General features: G+C 36.3%; 1 protein-coding gene across 1 annotated transcript; it reads left to right on the top strand.

The window, feature by feature from the left end:
- The first annotated feature begins 4,627 nt into the window (after positions 1 to 4,627).
- Positions 4,628 to 6,660, top strand: LOC125833385 (transcription factor SRM1-like). Its single transcript, XM_049512525.1, has 3 exons — positions 4,628 to 5,115; positions 5,631 to 5,965; positions 6,047 to 6,660. Exons 1-3 carry the CDS (start codon positions 4,811 to 4,813, stop codon positions 6,337 to 6,339), a joined length of 933 nt encoding a protein of 310 aa, XP_049368482.1. The 5' UTR covers positions 4,628 to 4,810; the 3' UTR covers positions 6,340 to 6,660.
- The last annotated feature ends 16,139 nt before the right edge of the window (positions 6,661 to 22,799 follow it).

Below are 22,799 nucleotides of genomic sequence, written 5' to 3'. Positions count from 1 at the left end.
CCCCACTTCCCATTGCATACTGCCTCCATAGTGTTTTGCCAGATAATGTAGAGATGCTCTTATGATGATATTTTCTTGCTTACTTAAATAAGTAAGGAACACTTGTTTTCTGGGAAAATATTTTCTAGGAAAACATTTTTCTTTCCTTCGTACGAAATGCACCCTTAATGTCATAGATGATCCTTGCAGAATACAACAAAGGCCTTTTTTTTTGGTGGGGGTGGCTTGGAATAAGGGAACATTAGTCCCACGTGTATGTGGGGGTATAGGGTAGGGAAGGGTCGTGTGGCTGTCTTGGAAGAAAATACACAATTTTTTAAGGAGAAATTTGTTGCTGGTTATAATGGGAATGGATGGTTGCAACCCATAGGGGAATACTCTATTGCAAGTGGCTATAAGTATAGAATCGGTGTTGGACTGAATGTCATGGTGGAAAGGAGTATGGGGCAAATTAACTATCCCTAAACATAGTTTCATTAGCTTAATTGCAATGCATAGAAGACTGTTGACAAGGGAGAGATTGGCTCAGATCGATGAATAAATGCCAGGATACATCTTGCTTGTTATGTGGTGACCATCCTGAAAATATAGAACATTTGTTCTTTGAGTGTATGTTTTCACAAACTTGTTTGCGGGGTTGGGGATCCATTACCAACAATGCTGACGTGAATCGATTATGATGCGGAATGCCTAGAAGTGCAAAAGGGAAAATAAATAGATCACTCTTATGGGCTGTGGTGGCAGCACTAATCTATGGGATATGGAAAGCAAGGAATTAAGCACTGTGACACCACAGATGTGCCCAGACTCCAAATGATTAGTAAGCAAGTGCAAATGGAGTGTAAATATAGAATTTTTGATGTATTGAATAGAGAGGCAAATTGTAAAGTTAGGAATTCGATAGAGGGAATATATCAACAAGGGGAATTGTATAGATAGGGGGAGGTTTGAGTATAGGTTTTGGTTCAAGTTTTTTGTTTTGTTTTGATCAAGTAAGATGTATTAGAAAGGCATCAAGGATATGCAAATTACATACACAAAAAATATGGTTAACTCCTGAGAACAAAAACACGTATTTAATCAGGGAGTTAACCACAAGCAAAAGAATGGTCGCTAAGCCTTATTGAGGGAGCTAATGAAATCTAAGAGGGGTAATATATCATTTACAGGGAGAGTTTTGGTTCAAGTTGAGACTAGTTGTATGAGATGTTGCAATGATGCTCAAGATGTTTTTGCATAAAATGTGGTTGTTCGACCAAAAAATAAAAAAAATATCTAATAATTTTATTTTATTTTTTAACCTACCTTCATACTAGCTCTACTTTTTCTGTTAGGTTTGCCCTTCAAATTGTTGATGTATGGTATACAGTATATCCGTACATTTTATTCATAAAAATAATACAATAAATTATGAAACAATTTGTATCAACTGTCCAAACAAATTGTAAAACGATAGAGCAACCTTATCTCTCTGTGTGAGTCTCACGTGACAATTCGCGTGAGATATACTCGAACTTATTTGTATATGCCACGTAGTACACGTGTGGCTACTTGTTATTGGTGCACACACAAAGTTGGAGGGTATAGATGCTAGTTGAGGCCAAGTTAAAGGACACATTTATTTATTATGGAGAGTATTTTACCCTCAATGTGGACTTCACCATCATATAGGAAAACAACTTGCCTCCATATGTACCAACCATCCAAACAAATAGTAGTAGAGCAAACACATCTCTTTGTGGATACCGAGTCATTGTTATTAGGGAGTGTTTTATCTTCAATGTGGGACTTGTCCATCAAATAGGAAAAGAACTCGCCTCTACAAATAAGAAAAAATAAATAAAGAAGGTAAGTTTCAAAGCTCTTCCTTTTCATGACTTAGATCACTCCCTCTCCGTCTCTCTCCCTTACCACAATGTCCCTTGAAATCTCAAAACCAATGGGCAAAACCCTAAAGGGTTTGAATTCCCGCACGGTGATGATGATTTTCAATTGCCCATCTCTGGAGTTGGAGGATGTAAATGCCCTAAATTTCAAAGTTTGCCGGTTTTTTCACATCCAATCTAAGGAAAACCGACAAAAGGATTTGAGTTGCTGAGTTTTAGCAGATTAGGTGCTACAACTCAACACATTTTAGACTTTTTGTTTGTATTACACTATCTGTTAATATTTTTTCAGAGTACAGTAATCATGATATGTTTCTCTCTCCAAAATATTGATGAAATGCCCTAAAAGAATAAATTCGGTGAAGTAACAATTACAAGAAGCTTTAGAATTGTTGCAAGGACAAATCCAAGTGTGAAATTGATCTTTTTGCCCAAAAATCTATAGTTTTTTCTTGAAATTTTCTTCAGTATTGTAATTGAATGGAAGTTGATGATCTTAGAGCCATTTGGATTGACTTATTTTGTGTGCTTTAAAGCCAAAATAAATTTCAAGCACTTCTGGAGTGTTTGGTAAATTAACAAAGTGGTTAAAAGCACTTGCTTTCTAACTTATGGCTTTTGGATTATAAGTCAAAAGCTAAAAGCCAATCCAAACAAGCTCTTAGTTCAACAGGTAAGCAAGATCATTAGGTGCTAACTTAGGAAAGAAAATAAAGAGGGATTCCTACATATATGCAAGCTAATTATGCCTATGTACATTACTAGCTAATTATGCCTATGTACATTTCTTGCTAATTATGCTTATGCACATTACTAGCTAATTATGCGTATTTGCAAATAGTCTTATTTTCCTATAATTTAAGAAAAAATGACTTTCATACATTTAAGTAAGGAAAAAAATTCAAAACATTCCTTAAATGAGGGAAATAGTTTTCAAAACTTTTTTTAACCTTACCACCCGAAACGTCCAAACCTTGGATTCGACCCCAATACGAGCTTGACCCAACTCCTGACCCTAACCTAAGACCTGAATTTTGACCTCGACTCAGGATTACTCATTTTGCAAAAATATATTTCTAGATAAACATGAAAATATTTTCCTTCATGCCTAACACACTCTAAAAGGAGAAAAAGAATAAGAAAAAAATCTTGTTATCTGTAGTACTTTTTTCTTTACATAATAAGAAGCAACAGACAATATGGGTCGGGTCGAATATTTTATCCATTTTCGACCAACTCATATTCGACCAACTCATATTCGACTCGACCCGCCCGTTTTCCATCCCTTCCAATAGGTAAGGTACTAACTAGGAAAGATAATAAAGAGAAATTCCTACAAATCTACTAGCTAATTATGCCTATGTACATTATTGAGAATGATGTCTACATACATTTTTTGTAAAAATTATATATATATATATATGTGTGTGTGTGTGTGTGTGTGTATATGTGAGATTCCCTTATGGTTGAATGCATGTTTTCATAGGTAATACAACTTAATCACTATAGATCGATCACTCAGAAGTTTGCTTTGATTGTGGTTTGTGATCATTAGGTTCTGCCAGTTGCGTCGGCGTTTTTTGGTACTCTTCTTTAACATGCTTTGTGTTTATGAAAGTTAACTTTTAGAGATATGATTATTTCTTTGAAGTAAGATCTTTTATAGCTTTCCATTTTCGATTTTTTGTCATGCTTTTGTAAATCTTTCCTTTTTCGATCTTCTTTAATATGCTTTTCCTTGAGTCGAGTGTCAATAAAAAATGGCATCTCTACCTCTCAAGGTAGAGGTAAGGTCTCTACATACACTCTATCCTTCCCAAATCTTACTTGTGGGATTTCACTCTGGTATGTTGTTGGTTTTGTAAATCTTCCCTTATTCGATCTGCTTTGGTATGTTTTTCCTTGAGCCGAGTGTGTATTGGAAATAGTCTCTGTGCTCTACGTACAAAGTTAAGTCTTCCAAACTTGACTTGTGGGATTACATCGGTATTTTGTTGTTGTTGGTTCCGTAAATCTTCCATTCAAAATGAACAATAATTTGCTATTTCATGATGTATGAAGGTAATAATGGCACAAAAGAATGTGCATACAATGACAAATGGTTGATTGTATATTGGTTTTGGGGTAGATTCTTAAGAGATGTGAAGTGATACTCACCTATTTGAATGTCATGAGATTCATCTTGTTTCTATCTCATGAGAGAAAAATTGTGTCAGCATTTTCTAAGGACTCTTCTTTAACATGCTTTTTGTTGTTGAAAGTTAATGTGTAGAGATTTGCGTGTTTCTCAAAAAGGAAAAATAAGAATTTTTTAGCTTTCCTTTTGATTTCTTGTCCTAGATATCACAATTTGTCTTTGCACGTTCCCTAGTTTTAAATGGTTAGTTTGTGTTACAAGACAATCTAGGTTTTTCCTTTTCTTTTGATAATATAATGTTGGATTGACATAATTTCTTTCCCGTTATGTGGTACAAGGCCACAATTTTTTTTTTTGCGTCACCAACAAGAACAAAAATATATACTTCAGTGGTATAATTTTTTCTTATCTTGAGACATAGTTTTTCTTCTTTGTACTTTCTTTCTTATTATAAAACCTTCCATCCGATAGAAAAGGTAAAGAACGTAGATGCTTTTATAAAATGCTTCGTATCTCTGGGGACTTCTGTGGGTAGTATACCACTTGTATCTTCATGTTTGTTCGTTTTTCCGGTCACTTATTACTTCTCATGGTATTTATAACTGATTTAATAGAATACATGTATTGCTGCGATTGTTTCTGTTTACTAATTGTCAGGGGTTACAAAAAATCTTATTATAGATGCCTGGTAGTTATGGTTGTTTGTCATATATTGACACTCATCCGTTTTCTGAATCCGAACTTCCCTTTTTCATGCTTGAGCCTTCCCTTGTAGATCTAAAAGAAAATGAGCACCAATAGGACATGCAATAGCTCCTTCTGGACTAGGGAGGAGGATAAAATCTTTGAGAACACCCTAGCGATCTACTTTAACAAAAACAATCTATTGAGGATGATGGAAGAAGCACTTCCTCAAAAATCACTTCAGGACATCAAGGATCACTATAATATACTCTTAGAAGATATCAATGACATCGATTCTGGATGCGTTCCATTACATAATTATCCAGAAATGCAAAGCAATGCCAACCAAAATTCGAAAGCAGACGTCGAAAGGCGAAGAGGGACTACTTGGACAGAACAGGAACATAGGTGGGTTTCCTGTAGAATTCTTCTTCTTGTTTTCTTGATATTTCTCACTTTCTGTTTGATATCCTATTTCAGTTTGAGAAGCTAAAAAACACATATAGTTGAAGTGATTAGCAATAAAAACAATAGCACATATACTTGAAGTGAGTGCATATACCAATGAGGCGAAAAAAAGTGGGCAATGGAAAATTCAGCAAATGTTGGGAGTCACATATTCAAAGGAGGACATTTGTTATCCCATGAATTTAAGTCCCTTCCTCTTTTTGGGAAAAGAAAATACGAATGGTGATTTTATTTTTGGGGTGGGGTGGGGGTGTTGTCTGTGATTTTACACAGTGCATGCTGAAGGCAATAAATATATCTATAGAATCATACCTATTTGCCTCTGGGCTTTATAAGATGTAGTGTGTGGTTAGCTGAGTAAGAGAAAGTAAAATTTTTGCTGTCCTGCGATCTTGTTTCCTGGATTATAACTTCAAAGCTGATATTAACTTATTTCTCTATCTTTCCTGCTATAGGTCATTTCTCCGGGGCTTAGCTATATATGGAAGAGGTGACTGGAGAAGTATATCTAGGCACTGTGTGATTACAAGAACTGGAATGCAGGTGGCGAGCCATGCCCAGAAATTTTACAAGCGCCTCGAAGCTGCCAACAAAGGGAATAGAAGAGCAAGCATTCTTGATATTACCAGTGTGGATGCTGAAGCTGCTGGAACTTCCCAATTTCCAAACACCGAGGATATGATTGGGCCAGCTTGTGGAGGATCACAAGTAGTGCCAAACACTAGTAATGAGAGCATGTTGCCTCAAGAAAGTACCAATGCTGAGCAGCAGATGATAACAGTTGCTGAAGGTGAGTCCTCCGGCCATATTGCTGCATTTATCAATGGAATAAATAGTCTGATTCCTGATGTAAATGTTGAGTTCTTTTCAGGCATTGATGACCTAATGACGGAGCAGGAGGATGTTACTGCTGCTAGAAGTGGAACTTACAGTCATCCCATCACTAGAATTGGGAGTGATCTAGAAGCATTACTCGCTGAGCCCATGGATGTAGACAATGATATTAGTTCCATTTTTGATGTTGGGAAAGCACCAACTTCCAGTTATGCAGCTGTAGAGGCGGCTCCTCCTTATTTACATCCCTTTGCCCCCTCATCTAACACCCCCGTTGATGATGAAGGCATTTTTGATACTGATGACCTGTTCACAGATCAGATGTTCTGATTTGGTGGCATCCAGATGGCTATTAATCTTGATACTGCACCTGTTTTTTTTGAAGACTTATTCCATTATGCTAGACAGTATTGCTCTTCTTTATTTTCTCTTAGTCTGCCTTAGTGAGCAGGATTTTGTCTATCTTCAAACTCTTTTGAGGGACTAGGTTGTGGCTGTTCCTCATATCATTGATCTCACAAATGAACTGGCCCGTGAGGACGTTCAAAGTGGTTGTGTATGGTAGGAATTTGTTGATGAGTTGCAATTGATTGTCCACAGTCCCCATTTTGGTTGAATTTTTTCAATAAAAAACATATAGCAATTCGAGTTCTTGCAAGCTCTTCGTTTTTGCAGTTTATTGGTTTTTTTTTTTGCCAAAACCTCTTACAGGGTAAAGGTTCAAACTAGAATCAAATGCTACTAACCTAAGTTTATTTCTGTATTCTAATGGCTATGAGGGGTTGTATACCAAATTGGTACGACTTTTTATCGATCAAATGATCCTTAATGTATGTGGTTGGACTATTTTAGTCTTTCATATATACCACTTACACGAAATAGACCTTAATGTATAGAAAAAAGTGATCTTTTTAGTCCTAATTGTATATTTTACCTAGTAATTAAAATCCTTGATGTAGAGAAAAAAATGATCCTTTTCCTTCCGGCACCATCACTGTGTGTACCTGCAACAATGGAGTATACATTTTTATTGCTTTCCTTATAACGTAGTTTTGTTCTTGCAACAAGACTCACAATTGGGTTATGGTTTCGAAGGCAAAACCATAAACTACTACTTATTAATTATTGGTCCAAGAGTTTTCATTAAAGGTAGAAAAGGAAAATGCTCTTTCTTCTTTATCATATAAGATTTGATTTTCGTCTAAATTCATGCTATCTTGAAGAACTGCAGTTCGCGATACCACTGGCATTTTGCAGAATAGCAACTCTAGCTCTACCTCTTTCTATATCTGTACAATCGCAAAAACTTGTATTGTCTCTAAATATCTTCCAATTCTTGGCTTTCCATGTGTGGTAGATCATTGCCCCCCATATTGCTACCATGACTTCCGTTTGTGTTGGCTTCCATTTCCTTCTTTTCCACCATTTCAAACTTTGTAAGAAGCATGGCAGCATTATCAAGAAGGAAATGGTGGATTTGAGGGCTCTGTTGACTCAATTTGCTCAGGCCATCATGGCAAGCTATGATAGCAGAACAGCTAATGAGTTGCTGATGCGGATAAGAGAACACTCTTCGTCCCATGGTGATGGGACGGAGAGGTTGTCTCATAATCTTGCCAATGTCCCTGTCCGGCACAGGAACAGCCTTGTATACAGCATTCACATCCAGCAGGATCCCAGCTGCTAACCTTTTGAAAGTTTTACAAGGCATTTATCACAGCATGCCCATTCAAATTACTGTTAAACATTTTTAGTTTTCACAAACAAGTATATCCAAAAGCTCATTGCTGGAGTATTAAAGATACACATAACTTATTTTGGGATTTTATATGGTTTCCAATGACCCTGTCTCATATAAGGTCTATCCACGAGGCCTAGGGGACCTCCAGAGCTTCACATTACTGAAGTCGATACTTGGTTCAGTCCCTGCCCTGTGAGGATGAGGACAGAAAGCTTTTCAAGGAGGAGGTTCATGCAAGAGATGCTATGAACGTGATCTCTTGTGAAGGGACTGAGAGAGTTGAGAGACCCGAAATGTACAAGCAGTCGCAAATTAGATGCGATAGAGCTGGATTCAAACTGCTGCCACTTGACCCGGAGATTGTGAAGATAGTACAAGGATTTCTCAGTTGATGAAGATGGCCACTGGATGTTGCAAGGATGGAAAGGACGCGTAATTTACGCTCTCTCTTGTTGGAAGTCTGCTAGGCAATCTGTAAAATTAATCTAGTTTATTAGGCCATTTCATCTATGGCTGTTTTTTTCATTTGCTTGTGAGTTTATTTTGTTTGTAGCAGCATTTTGGAAGTTATTTAATTTGGTTTCACTCTCTCAAATGCTTCAAACTCCGTCTCAGATTTGTCCAAGTTCCGCTGCCAAAAGTTGATGTGGCAGTTTATATCAGTCCACATGGACTTAACTAGTACTCTCAATTTATTTGGTACCTTTCAGATTTCGAGATTCAAACTGTCTTTCTTTAAATTGGGACAAAGGGAGTACCAAATTTTTTGAAAAAAAAAAGACCCTGCAACATGGACAGATGTAGTGTAATAACTCAATAGTTTTCACTATGTGTTAAAAATTACTAAATAAACTCAATAAATCAAATTTGTAATGCAAATCATAATGTTTAGATTTTGAATTAGCCTCAACACAAAGATGTGCCCTTTATAGTGAACACCAGGACAATCTAACAGCAGTACTCCATTCACACTCTGGAAATAGGTGTTGAGGAGTTTCTACCACCCCTGCCAAACATAGACAACAATTTTCATCCTCCACAGGAATGTTCAAATCTCATCGATAAATCTATGTTTTGGTTGTATAGCGTTTGTCCAAATAAGATCTGCTTCCCAAGGCCTGGTTTGAGCCCCTATCAGTGCATTATAGCTCCTTGTGACTGAATAAGTACTTTCTGTTTTGGTACGATTCAGACATCCCAGTTTTCAGAGAGGTCAACTTTCTCCAGTATCAACTACGTACCTCTTTGTAAGGCTCCTTCATGCTTGCTTCCAACTTTTGAGTTCCACAGGACTTTACGATCAAATTTGTAGGCTTTTACTTCTTTTAATTGGCTATGCTTAGGCTTACTTCCATGAGAAGTAGACTGACTCAAATTCATCATATACATCAAGTGTTACATAAAGCATGTAACCATTTCACTTTTTGATTGCAGGTTAAGTCTCATCGGAGGACAACTCCATAGCAAAGCATCCACAAGCATTGGAAACTCCTCAGGTGACTCTATATCTATATCTAAATCTAAACCGTCAACTTGAGGGGATAGCAACTGTGTGTTGTAGTTGCAAATCTTTCCCTCTGAACTTATTATCTTTATCAAAATGAATGGAAACTTGAGACTAAGAGACCAATATCAGTGATCCCAGATAGTGGCGGAGCCAAGATTTTTAATAAGGGGTTCAAAATCTGTAGAAATAGACAGACAAAATTGCCGAAGGGGTTCAACATCGACTATATATACATAAAAAATTATTTTTACCATGTATAAATAAGATAATTTTCCCACGAAGGGGGTTTGGATGACCCCCTATTATAAGGTGGCTCCACCCCTGATCCCAGTTATTGCCGTGTTGCTTTATGTACACTCCATGCACCCATTTTACCCAGAGAATGTCTTGCTTCTCTGAAACCTGTCATAGTTGTTATCTCTTGTATTTAGATTAGCAAACCAGAAATAATAAAAGATGAAAAGAAAAAGAAAAGAATAGAGCTATCCGAGTCCACAGAAGTCACGGTATATCCTTAAGAAATTTAATCCCCTCAAGTACCCGAGGTTGTAGATTAATTCCTCCCAAGATAAAACGGATTAACCATTAAAGAAGTTTAAAACCCAACAATAGTAAGTTGCCAACTGAAGCTTCATTCCATTTCCTACATCCCTTAACATTTAGTCCCCCAAATTTCTTTGGGAGGCACACTTATCCCAAGCAACATGCCTTTTTCTGATCTGTATTACTTCCTCATACAAAATCTTTGCATTTTCTATCGACTGCCTTGAGTACACTTTGAGGTAAGATAACGACTGCACCCCAAAAGTAAAATATTGAAAATAAGACAACATTGACTATTTGTAATCTTCCAGCATAAGAGAACTTCCTAGCATAAGTATTATATCCCCTTTACAGAAAATCATCAGGACATCTATCTTTCTTCAAAAGGTAATGGAAAGCATGCCAAGGTGAAAAATGTTGAACCATAGACCATCATTCCCTTTTATGATCCAGTAGGAGTGACAACTGATATTCAGTTTTTCCTTTGTCAAGCTGCGGCAGAAACAAATCAACCCTTATTTTTGAGTACTTGTACTAAATGGCTCAGAGTGAAGTATTACGTCTTCTCTTTATATCTAAAATCAGCGGAACCAGGTCCATAGACATCTATTTAGGGCCTCATTACACTAGAAATGAAAGGGGTGCTGAGATGATGCCTTCAATGTGACTCCGATAAGTAGAAGATCTCAATATTCATCACATGAAGGAGCAAGTGAGCTCCGAGATGTTGAATCTGTTACGCTAGGAAGAGGAAGAAAGGGAGAAGAAGAGTATATTGAACATCGTGTGTATATCATAATGCCAACCTCAAAATAAAGTCAACTGCTTCAAGGATTGAAAACAATTGATATATCTGATCACAAACCTTCAAATCCACATTTCTACAAAAATATATTGGAATCTTGATACTGCTCGTAAATAAACAACACCAGTGAAATGATAGTTAGAAACAATGTATCCTGACCAAAATATTACAAAACTTAAGAGAGTAATTAACTACATCACTAATCACCAATCTAAAAAAATTATATAATTTCACCCTCTCTGAAAGGCTCCTTTGTGCTAGCTTCCAACTTTTGAGTTCCACAGGATTTTTCGATCAAATTTGTAGGCTTCTACTTCTTTTAATTGGCTATGGATAGGTTTGCTTCCATGAGAAGTACACTACTCGAATTCTTCGTATACATCAAACAATCCATGAAACTGTAACCATTTCACTTGTTGATTGCAGGTTAAGTCTGCTTGGATGACAACTCAAAAGCAAAGCAACCACAAGCATTGGAAACTCCTCAGGCGACTCTATATCTATATATCTAAATCTAAAATGTCAACTTGGGGAATAGCAAGCATTTGAAATTCTTTCTGGTGTATGTCTTCCACTTTTTCAACATCCAAGTACAATGCTGAAGTGTGTGTTAGTGATTGACTTCCATCTCTAACTACTTTCTTAAAAGGCTTTGCTTTCGAGTGACGATCACTAAAAATTCTTTTCTCTTTCTGACTGCAAGCTTTGACCTCCATCACCTAACAAAAAATCAATAGCATCACAAAAAAAGATCGCGTTGAAGTTGCTAATAAAAGCATTTCATCATCTGACTAGCTAAATAATCATTTGGCAAAGATAGTTCTTAAATGTTCACTTCTTTTCCCTTCTATCTCTGTCCACATTCTTTGCAGTCTAGTTCTCTGGTGCAGAAGGTGAACGCCAGAATAGAAGATTGTCCTATAGTTAAGGAAGAGGCAAAAAAGGTGCTGTCATCTATCTCGACCAGTTTCCCGAGGCGTTGAGAATCTGTAAGTAATTACGGTATGTGAAAATACTTGGAGGAACCAAAGAGTTCAGCAAGTAATGCATTCAGTCTCCATCACTTGAATTCATTTCTCATGATGATCATCATCTCCCTCATCAAAGCAAGATTGGCATACTGAGAGCAGACACATAATGGAGTAATTAAGCAATGATTTTAACTTACATCAGCAACTTTTGAGGCTCTAAAAGCTTGCTGCCTGAAAATTGGTCAAGATATATTATATATTGTTAGTTGCTATATTTTAGGACTGCAACCTTTTATTTATTTACTGCAGTAAATTAGCTTTAGTTTTCGTCAAATAACTTCTTTACCTAGTCTTTAGGAGTTTGTTTTATCTTCAGCAGATTTGTTCCTAATTATATATGTAAGTCTAATGTAGTGAAATAAAATTGAACTTTCCACTTCAAATTCACAAGCTCTCTTCTTTCTAGTTCTTCAGTCCCTTTTTACTATCTTTATTCCTGTATATTCATAAGTGTTCTTTTGTTCTTTTTTTTGGTTTTCACTCAATTTAAAACAACAATATCCATGACCTGTTGAAGTTGGATAATCAAATCAATGGTCAAAGACTGGAAGGATAAAGGACAGAAGATCACTTTGTTATCAACACCGAAGTGAAAAGTGATGAGATATGAGTGTAAGGTAGTTAAGGAGTTAGTTATTTCACCAAGATGCTCAAGGGTAGTATAGACCTTTTATATTGTTTGTTACAACTAATTCTTCAAGTTAGTTAGTTAGTTTGATTAGAAGTTAGATTCTATAAATAGTACTTTTCAGCATTGTAAAAGTTAGTCTTTGAACTCAAACAATGAGAGTTTCTCTTCTTCTATCTTAGCTCCTTGTTAATGGAGATTTTGTGTTAACTCTGTTTCAGTTCGTTTTAGTTCATGGTATCAGAGCTACACACAGTGATTACTGTGATAGGCAATTTCGATCGAGGATTATAGAATCAAGTTACAGATTCACAGATCCATCAGTTCATCAGTCGATCTATAGGTTTTACACAAAGTTTTGGGTGAAATTTGTAGATAATTGGTGAGTGCTTAGCTTCCGCAAACAATTGTTGATCAGCAGTGAATCAGGATGACGAATGGAAGAACATCTGCAGACTCAATTCCAGGCAACAATGGAGAAAACACAGGTGTATCAATGTCGATACCTAATTCTGTAATTGGCCAAGGTATTGACTACAATCATCCTCTTTTTCTTAGTCCTACAGATTTAAGTGGAGTAAATCTTATTTCGTTTCAATTACTTGGAATTGAGAACTACTCTCTATGGAATAGATCGATTACACTAGCATTGTTAGGACGCAATAAACTGGGGTTAATTGATGGAACCTGTAGTAAAGAGATGTTTAGTGAAGAATTGTGGGGACAATGGGAGAGAGTGAATGCTGTAGTACTGTCCTGGTTAATGAACTCAGTGTCGAAGAGTTTACTGAGTGGAATTGCTTTTGCTACAAATGCTTCTCATGTTTGGAGTGATTTAAAAGAAAGATTTGACAGGGTAGATGGTTCGAGAACCTATAGTCTTCATAAAGACATTGTATCACTACAACAGGGGACTGCTTCTGTTTCTGTGTATTACACCAGACTCAAGACCTTGTGGGATGAGTTTGAGGCTGTAGTTCCTTCTCCTGGATGTAATTGTGCTAAGTCGAAGGAGTTTGTAAACCACTTGAGCAGACAGAAATTGTATCAGTTTTTAATGGGGCTTAATGAGTCATATCATCAGGCTAGAAGTCAAATTTTAATGATGAATCCCTTACCAACTGTCAATCATGCTTATGCTATGGTAGTAGGGGATGAGAGTCAAAAGGCTGTGATTTCACACATTAGCAATATGGGGCTGAGTTCTGAGAGTATGGATCCTATGGCCATGTACTCTAAATCATCTGCTGCTGGTTCTACTTCAGGAGTGAATCAGAGATTTAAAAGGAACTCTCTTCTCATTTGTGATTTCTGTAAATGTAAGGGTCATAGTAAAGAATTTTGCTACAAAATTGTGGGGTATCCTCCTGATTTCAAGTCCAAAAGGAAGGTTCAAGGTGGTGTTCCTTCAGGCTACAACAATCCTGGCTCAGGTCAGGCTCATTTTTCTTATGGCTTGAATACTAATGTGCATGAAGCAGGATGGGATCTGAAGTCTGCTACTGCACAAAGTGAGCATGGAAGAGTGGATGGTAATAGCATTTCTAAAGCAGCAAGTCAAGCAGAAATAGATGTGAAACGATTACTGAAGGGTTGTACATTCACAAAGGAACAATATGACCATATTCTTAGAGGTCTCACACAAAACCAAGGCCCTGCAACATCTGAGAGAAATACTACTTTTGCTGCTCACACTGCAGGTAAATCCTTGTTTGTTTCTGAGACTAATGCAGTATGGATTGTAGACTCTGGTGCAACAAACCATATGGTTTCTCAGATGGACATGTTTATAAAAGGTTCTGTGTCAAAATTACAGATTCCTAAAATTGTACATCTGCCTAATGGGGGTACTACTCAGGTTACTCATGTTGGTTCTTGTGCCTTAACAGACAGGAGTGTTATCTCAAATGTATTTTACTTACCTGAATTCAAGTATAACTTGATGTCTGTGAGTAAGTTCTGGAGGTGATGAAAAGAATACTGCATTGACAGTAGCACAAGTCCCATCTGATATGGAATTGTGGCATCAAAGGCTTGGACATGTGTCATCTGTAGTACTAGCTAAGATGTTTGATTTGAATATCAATAGTATGTGTAAAGTTTCCAAATGTTTAGTATGTCCCTATGCAAAACAGACTCGACTTCCTTTTCCATCTAGTAGTATCAAAAGTTGTACTAGCTTTGATTTGATTCATGTTGATCTTTGGGGTCCATACAATATAGCTACATTTGATGGCAATAAGTACTTTCTTACCATTGTTGATGATTTTTCCAGAATGACTTGGCTCTTCTTACTTAAACACAAGTTTGATGTATGTGTAGCATTAAAGATTTTTTTTGCAGTATGTTAAGAATCAATTTGCTACACAAGTCAAGGTGATCAGATCTGACAATGGTACTGAGTTTGTAAACTCAGTTTGTACTACAATGTTTCAAGAGTTGGGTATTATTCATCAAAGGTCTTGTTCTTATACCCCTCAGCAAAATGGGGTAGCTGAGAGGAAACATAGACACTTACTAGAAGTGACAAGGGCATTGAGGTTTCAGGGTAAAATTCCATTGAAGTATTGGGGGCATTGTGTTCTAGCTGCAGCATATCTCATTAATAGAGTTCCTAGTAGTGTTCTGAATTATCAAAGTCCCTATGAAAGATTATATGGAAGTAAACCTAATTGACACACTTGAGAACTATTGGATGTCTGTGTCTTTCCAAAAATCTAGTTGAACATGACAAAATGATGCCCAGATCTAAGTCTGCAGTTCATATGGGGTATTCAGAGACACAAAAAGGTTATGTTTTATTTGATCTTACTGCTAAATCATTCTTTGTTAGCAGAGATGTTATATTTAGAGAAGATATATTCCCTTTCTCACAGATCAAGATGTCTGAAATACATTCCTTGTTTCCAAATCCACTGTCAGATTCAGCTGCTCTATTTGATACCTCCACTACTCAATTTTTCCAAACACCTAGTTCTATCAATGATGAACTATCTTGTCTTGAAGGCTCATCTGTGCTACCAGATGTTGAGATTGTTTCTTCAGATGTTTCTGATTCAGTTGGGGAACCAGTTCCAGCAGTCACAGATGCTGTTATACCAGCTGATCCCAGAAGATCTACCAGAACTAAAAATACTCCTACATGGCTCAAAGATTTTGTTTCCTCCAAATTGCATTCCAAAGTGCAGTATCCTGTGTGCAATTATATCAGTTATGGTCATCTTTCTCCTACTTATCAATCATACATTGCTGCTACATCTTCAGTTAGAGAACCTACCACCTATTCAGAGGCTGTGACAGACACTAGGTGGGTAGATGCTATGCAAACTGAGATTCAAGCCCTTGAAGATAATAAGACTTGGGAGATAACTGAGCTACCACCAGGAAAGAAACCTATTGGTTGTCGGTGGGTTTACAAGATTAAATACAAGTCCACAGGAGAGATAGAAAGGTTTAAAGCAAGGCTAGTTGCTAAGGGATATAGTCAACTGGAAGGTATCGACTATCAAGAAACTTTTTCCCCTGTTGTGAAGATGGTGACTGTGAGGACAGTGGTGTCTTTAGCTGCTTCAAGACATTGGCACATTCATCAAATGGATGTGTTCAATGCCTTCTTGCAGGGTGATCTTGATGATGAGATTTATATGCAGCTCCCTCAAGGCTTTGTTAGTCAAGGGGAGAAAGTATGCAGACTAACAAAGTCATTATATGGGCTCAAACAGGCTCCAATGCAGTGGAACCATAAGCTGACTGAAGCTCTTACTACTCTTAACTTCAAACAAAGTCAATATGATCATTCCTTATTTGTCAATAAATCAGAAGCAGGCATTGTTGTGGTGTTAGTATATGTGGATGATATGATGATTACTGGCAGCAGCTTGAAGTTAATAGAGAAGACAAAACTGGAATTGCAGCAGGCTTTTAAAATGAAGGACTTAGGTGAATTGAAATATTTTCTGGGCATTGAGTTCACTAGGTCAGCAGAAGGGATATTGATGCATCAAAGAAAGTATGCTTTGGAACTTATAGCTGAGGTTGGGATGTCAGCAGCTAAGCCTGCAGGTACTCCTATTGATGTTAATGTTAAACTAACCTCAAAACTATATGATGAACATGAGAAAAGTCATGGAGCTCCTGAAGATCCTCTAGTAGATCAGACAATGTATCAAAGATTAATTGGAAAACTGTTGTATCTGAACATGACAAGACCAGACTTGTCTTTCAGCACACAGAACCTAAGTCAGTTCCTACAACAGCCAAAGAAATCTCACATGGATGCAGCCTTAAGAGTAGTGAGATATTTGAAAAAACAGCCTGGGCAGGGGTTATTGTTTCCTAGCTCTTCTGATGAAGTAGTCACTGCATTTTGTGATGCAGATTGGGCATCTTGTCCACTTACCAGAAGATCAGTAACAGGATATGTGGTTAAGGTAGGGAACTCTTTGGTGTCATGGAAGGCAAAGAAGCAGACTATAGTTTCCAAGAGCTCAGCTGAAGCTGAATATAGGAGTCTTGCCTCCACTGTGTCAGAGTTAATTTGGTTACTTGGATTACTTAGAGAAATAGAAGTTGACGTGCAGCTACCAGTTCAAGTGTATAGTGATAGTAAAGCTGCCATACAGATTGCTGCAAATCCGGTATATCATGAGAGGACAAAACATATTGAAATCGATTGTCATTTTATAAGGGAAAGATTACAACAAGGTTTGATCAAAGTTAACTACCTTCCTACACAAGAGCAGCCTGCAGATGTATTGACAAAAGGGCTATCAAAGTATCAACACGAATATCTCTTATCCAAGTTAGGTGTCTTAAATATTTTTTGCCCCACCTAACTTGAAGGGGAGTGATGAGATATGAGTGTAAGGTAGTTAAGGAGTTAGTTATTTCACCAAGATGCTCAAGGGTAGTATAGACCTTTTATATTGTTTGTTACAACTAATTCTTCAAGTTAGTTAGTTAGTTTGATTAGAAGTTAGATTCTATAAATAGTACTTTTCAGCATTGTAAAAGTTAGTCTTTGAACTCAAACAATGAGAGTTTCTCTTCTTCTATCTTAGCTCCTTGTTAATGGAGATTTTGTGTTAACTCTGTTTCAGTTCGTTTTAGTTCAAAAAGATATCTCGAATGAGAATCAAACAGCAATACAATATCTAAAACCAAAGCTGCCATGAACTAATGCAGAAGATTTATTGAATGCTTTAGGGCATTTGTTGAGATAGTAAGATATTATGTTTCAAAAGTATATCTCGTAACGATGAAGAGATGAATTACTGGTGTCCAAAGCAGTCCAGAAAAAAATAGACCTTACCCCTACCTCAGACGTGGAGAGGTTGTTTCTGATAGACCCTTGGCTTAAGGAAAAATAGTCCAAAGCAGTCCAGAAAAAATGTAATGGAAGTACAAGAAAAACAGATAATAACAATAGCAACAGATAGTAACACATGACATAAACTACAACAAAACATATGATAATTGAGGTACAAGGTATTAACAAATAGTAACAAAAATCGAAGGAACAAGAAACTCCAAGAGCAATATTATGACTATACTGTGTATGTTATAGTAGTAGATATAGGGGAAAACTTCCTCCATTACCACCGTCGATGCATTTGTTACTTCCAAGTTTCTTTGAATCCATTCCACCAGGCCAGAGATCACCATGGTTGCAGCAAAGAAAATCTCAAGAATCTCTCTCCAAATCTGTATCTATATGTGTATGTATATGTGCATGATTGGCAGGATATATACAAGATTAGCAGTATCATTTGTCTGACCATGAGATATGCATCCTTGTTGCGCGTGCTTGATCTTCGGGAACCTAACAAAGAAAAACGATTATGAATTATACAGAATTCCAAAAAAAATGAATCAATTGTTTTTTAAACTCGTGCTTCCTTTAGATATGGTTGCCTGCCAAAGGCTTATAATGTTACAACATTTGGAATGTGTTGGTGTAATATACAACAAATGCAATAAATTACAGTTGAAAATAAAATGACAAAAATGAATAAACAAATTTTTAGGCTGAGACGCGGATATCTTGCTCTCTTTAAGGAGATTCAAGCCCACTGCGACATAATCTACACCGATCCAGCAGTATCACTCTTGACTTGTCCCCTCTAGGATACAACAACCCAACAACGTCGTACAACTCAAGCAACTCTGGATTAGTTGAAGAGTCCAAAGTTCCACATAAGAACACCTTCCTTCTATGTATAAAATAACTCTCTTTTATATAGTGAATATAGTTGAAGACTTAGAATAGTTTTTTTTGACTCAACTCTCTCTTTCACTACTACACACTACAATATCTTTTACACTTCTCATCTTTCTTCCAATTTTTCACGTGTACATATCTACTCCCATAACAAAGGAAGACCATCACTATTTATAGGTGAGAAATTCTTCCTTACAATGAATAGGAAAATAATGGGTAGTAAATTGGGTAAATGAATAGCCCAAAGGTTACATAAGTTACAAGGTATAATGAGGTAGAATAAAGAGTGGAGTTAGTGGTAGATCATGACAATAGTGGTTACAAGAGTTACACCACTAAAATGACCACATTCTTGTCAATTTATACCCACTAATATATGCACATAATATTTTAATTTTAATATTAAAATGCATAAACACCAGCATAATGACTAGGTCCTTAGTTTGTTATTGTTTCTAAGAATGAGCAGTGAGATGAAATGCAACAAAAAATAAGCATTGCTAGATGAGATCAATTGACTAACAAATGTAATGGTCTGATCAATAAATCATAATAGTAGAATGAATGTGGATTTTTGTTTTGATGTTTGAAGTAGTTTCTTTTTATGGAAAAGGGTAAAAAATGCAGTTAAACTATGCAAAACTGAACAGCAGTAGAGAACATTTTTGTTCAATCTCTCATAGTTTATAAGGGCATTTCTAACCCTTTTCCATTCTCTTTATCGAACTCAGGTGATTCGGATATCATTAAGAGCATACCAAGGGACCAGCAGTGTGATAGCATCTGATGTTATAGATTGTTCTTCTAACGGATGCTGCTCAATCTTACTGTGATGTTACAATTTGCACTTTTTTTCTTATTTAGAAAAATATCTAGTGTAAATGAATTTTGCTACTCTTTTTTTTTTGGTAATAAAAACATTATATACCAAAGTAGTAATTATATACAGAGGTATGGTTGTTAGACGTAGTCCCAACATATCAATAACAACAACATATAACGAAGAAAGCTAATAAAGAGCTACAGTTCAAGGATAGAGTTAAGCTCCGCGATTCAGCTTGCTAGCTTGGCCTTCAAACTGCCTCGCATCACCACCATTTGTACAATTAGCCTTAAGAGAGCATCAGGGTTTCTCTTTCTTGGTCTGGGAAACGCGATTGTTTCTCTCCTGCCAGATCATATACACTGCTCCAGCTGTAGTAGTCCTAAACAATTCATGAGCATTCTTCCCATTGATATGGTTCCCCATCCATTGAGTTCCTCTGTCCATTCCATAGCGTTTCGATTATAACCTTGCCAGCTCAACAATTTGTTCCAAACAGAAGCAGAAAAGGAACATTTAAAGAACAGATGCTCAGCGGATTCCTCATTTGCTTCACACAAAGGGCAGACATTCCGATCAATCATCATCCACTTTCAACAGCCTATCCCTGGTGTATAGTCTATTGAGAATTGCTAGATAGAGTATGAAAATCCATTTGGGTGCTCCATAATTATTACATACAAGTCTCCGCCACTGGACTTTCTGATAAGTGCCACTAAGCCTTCGCGGAGTAGCCTGTTGATCCTTGTATGTGCACATAGTTTAGCCCTGCTTCCTCCATTACCTGTGTGGCTTTAAATATCTTCTTAAGCACCCATGAGGCCTGGTTTGGCCAACAGTCCTAGATATGTTGTCCTTTGATATAATAGATATCCATTTAACCCATAACTTATCCTCTTTTTTTGCATAGATTCCACAACATCTTGCATATTGCCGCATTATTCCACGTTTGAATGTGTAGAATATTGAGCCCTACTGCTGTTTTTGGCAAAGAGAGTTGATCCCACGAGACCGTAGCTTTCTTAAAGGTAATGTTATGTCATGACCCAATTTCTCGAGTCATGATGACACCTACTATACCGTACCAGTAGGTAAGCCAACCCGTAACCCAGACTATTAGTGTTGGTTCAATGTGGATTGACGTTTGAAGGACTTTCTTTTTTACGGAAAACGGGTAAAAAATGCACTTAAACTATGCAAACAACAACAAAGGATATTTTGTTCAATCTCGCATAGTTAAAGAGCATTTTAACCCTTTTCCGTTCTCTTACTCCAACTCAATTGATTCAGATATCATAAAGAGCATACCAAGTGATTGGTGAGATAGCAACTGACGTTACATATTGTTCTTCTAATGGATGCTTCTCAATCTTACTATGATGTTACAATTTAGAATTTTTTTGCACATTCGGAAAAATATCTAATGTAGATGAATTTTGCTTCTCTTTTGGTGGTGTGCGCGCAAGGAAGTATTGATGGTATTTGAAATCTTGATGATATCAACTTTTTCTTTTACATTGTGTTCTTACAAGCTCAAGTTCTGTGCTCCATTAGTATAAGTAATTTTTACACCATCAGGTCACTTTTAGTCGCGTTGCAGGAAATAACTTGTTTGAAATTGGGGATATTACATTTACATGGTTGCTTTAAAATCTAAAGGTCCAATCCAGTGATCTTCAAGTTGCGCAGATGTATTTGAAGTCCGCTAGCTCTACACCAAAAGAGTCATTTAGTGACAATAGATTTTCCTAGTAGCGACATTTATATAGAGTACTAGTTATAAATACTCATATTTATTATTGCCGCTAAATATAATATAGTGACAGTTATTTTATTGGTGCAAAGTAATCTTCGCAAAATCCTTTATTTATCGTAGTGTAGTACTTGATAATTTCCCCGAAAGAATTAACTAGCAATCATATTTTTAAGCTATTAAGAAGAGTGAGTGGGTGGTGTAAAGTCTGTTTATCGGGAGGTTTTCTATTCTAAAAACTTGAAATATCTGATTAAAATGAATGAATTTCAATCGAGCTAATATCAAACTTAACAAAACATATATTCTTCAATGTGACCTAAAAAGGTCTAATATTAATCAAGTTTTATAATTGCGCTAGTGAAAATCTCCCTCGCAATGCTTGGGATCATTTCCCACCTCCCTGTCCACAAAGGAAATAAATGAACGCAACACTATTAAAATATCACTAAGCATAGTCTCATAACTTGCAATGCATAAAAGACTGTTGACAATGTAGAATTGACTAAGATTGATGAATATATGTGCCAGGATACATCATGCTTGTTTTGTGGTGATCATCTTGAAAATATAGAACATTTGTTTTCACAAACTTGTTTGCAAAAGATAGGAATTCGATAGAGGGAATATATCAAATTAAACAAGATGAATTGTATAGTTTTTGGATCAAGTTTGAGACTAGTTGTATGGGATGTTGTAATGATACTCTGGATGTTTTTGAATAAAGTGTTGTTCGACCATAAAAATAAATTATCTAATAATTTTTTTATCCTATCTTTTCATAATAAAATGTGTTCGTTCCCATATCCTACTTTTTTGTTTGTAGGTTTGTCCTTCAAATTGATGATGTATGATATACTTTCTATCTATACATTGTATTCATAAAAAAATGGTAGAGAAAACTTATATCTCGTGTATATTAAGTCTTCTTTTTTAGGGAGTATCTTACCCGACTTGGCTATCAAATATGAAAACAATTGGCCTCTACATATACGGAAAAAAAATAAAGAATGGAAGGTTTGGAAGCTTTTCCTTTTCATCACTTTGATCGATCACTCCCTCTTCAACTTTATCCCTTACCACAATATGTCCCTTAAAGCCTCAAAACAATTTTTTGTATTTTGGAAGGTTAGGTAGCACAACTCAACACATTTTAAACTTTTTGTTTGTATTACACTAACTGTTAAAAATGTTCAGATTACAGTAATCTTGATAAGCTTATCTCCTTAAATATTGATGAAATGCCCTAAAAGAAATATTTTTGTGAAGTAACAAGTACAATAAGCTTTAGAATTGCAGGAAGGACAAATCGCAGGTGTGAAATTAATCTTTTTGCCCAAAATTTTCTACTTTTTTCTTGATTATCTATGTGTGTTTTTGAATCTTGTATACATATATGATAAAGCTTATCACTGTAGGTAGATTCATCCAAAAACGTTCTTTGACTGTGCTTAGCTTTGTGATCATCAGGTTCTGCCCCCAGTTGTGCCGACATTTTACGGTAATCTTCTTTAACATGCTTTTTGTTTATGAAAATTAATTTATAGTGATAAGAATTTTATGAAAAGAGAAAGATCTTTTTTGGATTTGTTGTCACTGTTCTGTAAATCTTCCCTTTTCTTGATTTGCTTTGACATGCTTATCTTTAAGTCGAGGGTCTATCGAAAATATTTTTTAGAGAAAAAGTAAGATCTTTTATGGCTTTCCCCTTTTGGTTAAGTAAATCTTTCCTTTTTAGA

The sequence above is a fragment of the Solanum verrucosum genome, unplaced genomic scaffold, assembly GCF_900185275.1.
Source record: "Solanum verrucosum unplaced genomic scaffold, falcon-dt-bn FXZP01000142.1, whole genome shotgun sequence".
NCBI classification, from domain to species: domain Eukaryota; kingdom Viridiplantae; phylum Streptophyta; class Magnoliopsida; order Solanales; family Solanaceae; genus Solanum; species Solanum verrucosum.
Note: the sequence above shows the minus strand (reverse complement) of the source record. Positions and strands in the feature narration are given on the sequence as shown.

Excerpts from the sequence above, each read along its gene's own strand:
- LOC125833385 (XM_049512525.1), top strand. The coding sequence starts at position 4,811 with ATGAGCACCAATAGGACATGCAATAGCTCCTTCTGGACTAGGGAGGAG. Across the intron at positions 5,116-5,630 it reads TGGACAGAACAGGAACATAG|GTCATTTCTCCGGGGCTTAG; the intron begins GTGGGTTTCCTG and ends TTCCTGCTATAG. Across the intron at positions 5,966-6,046 it reads GATGATAACAGTTGCTGAAG|GCATTGATGACCTAATGACG; the intron begins GTGAGTCCTCCG and ends AGTTCTTTTCAG.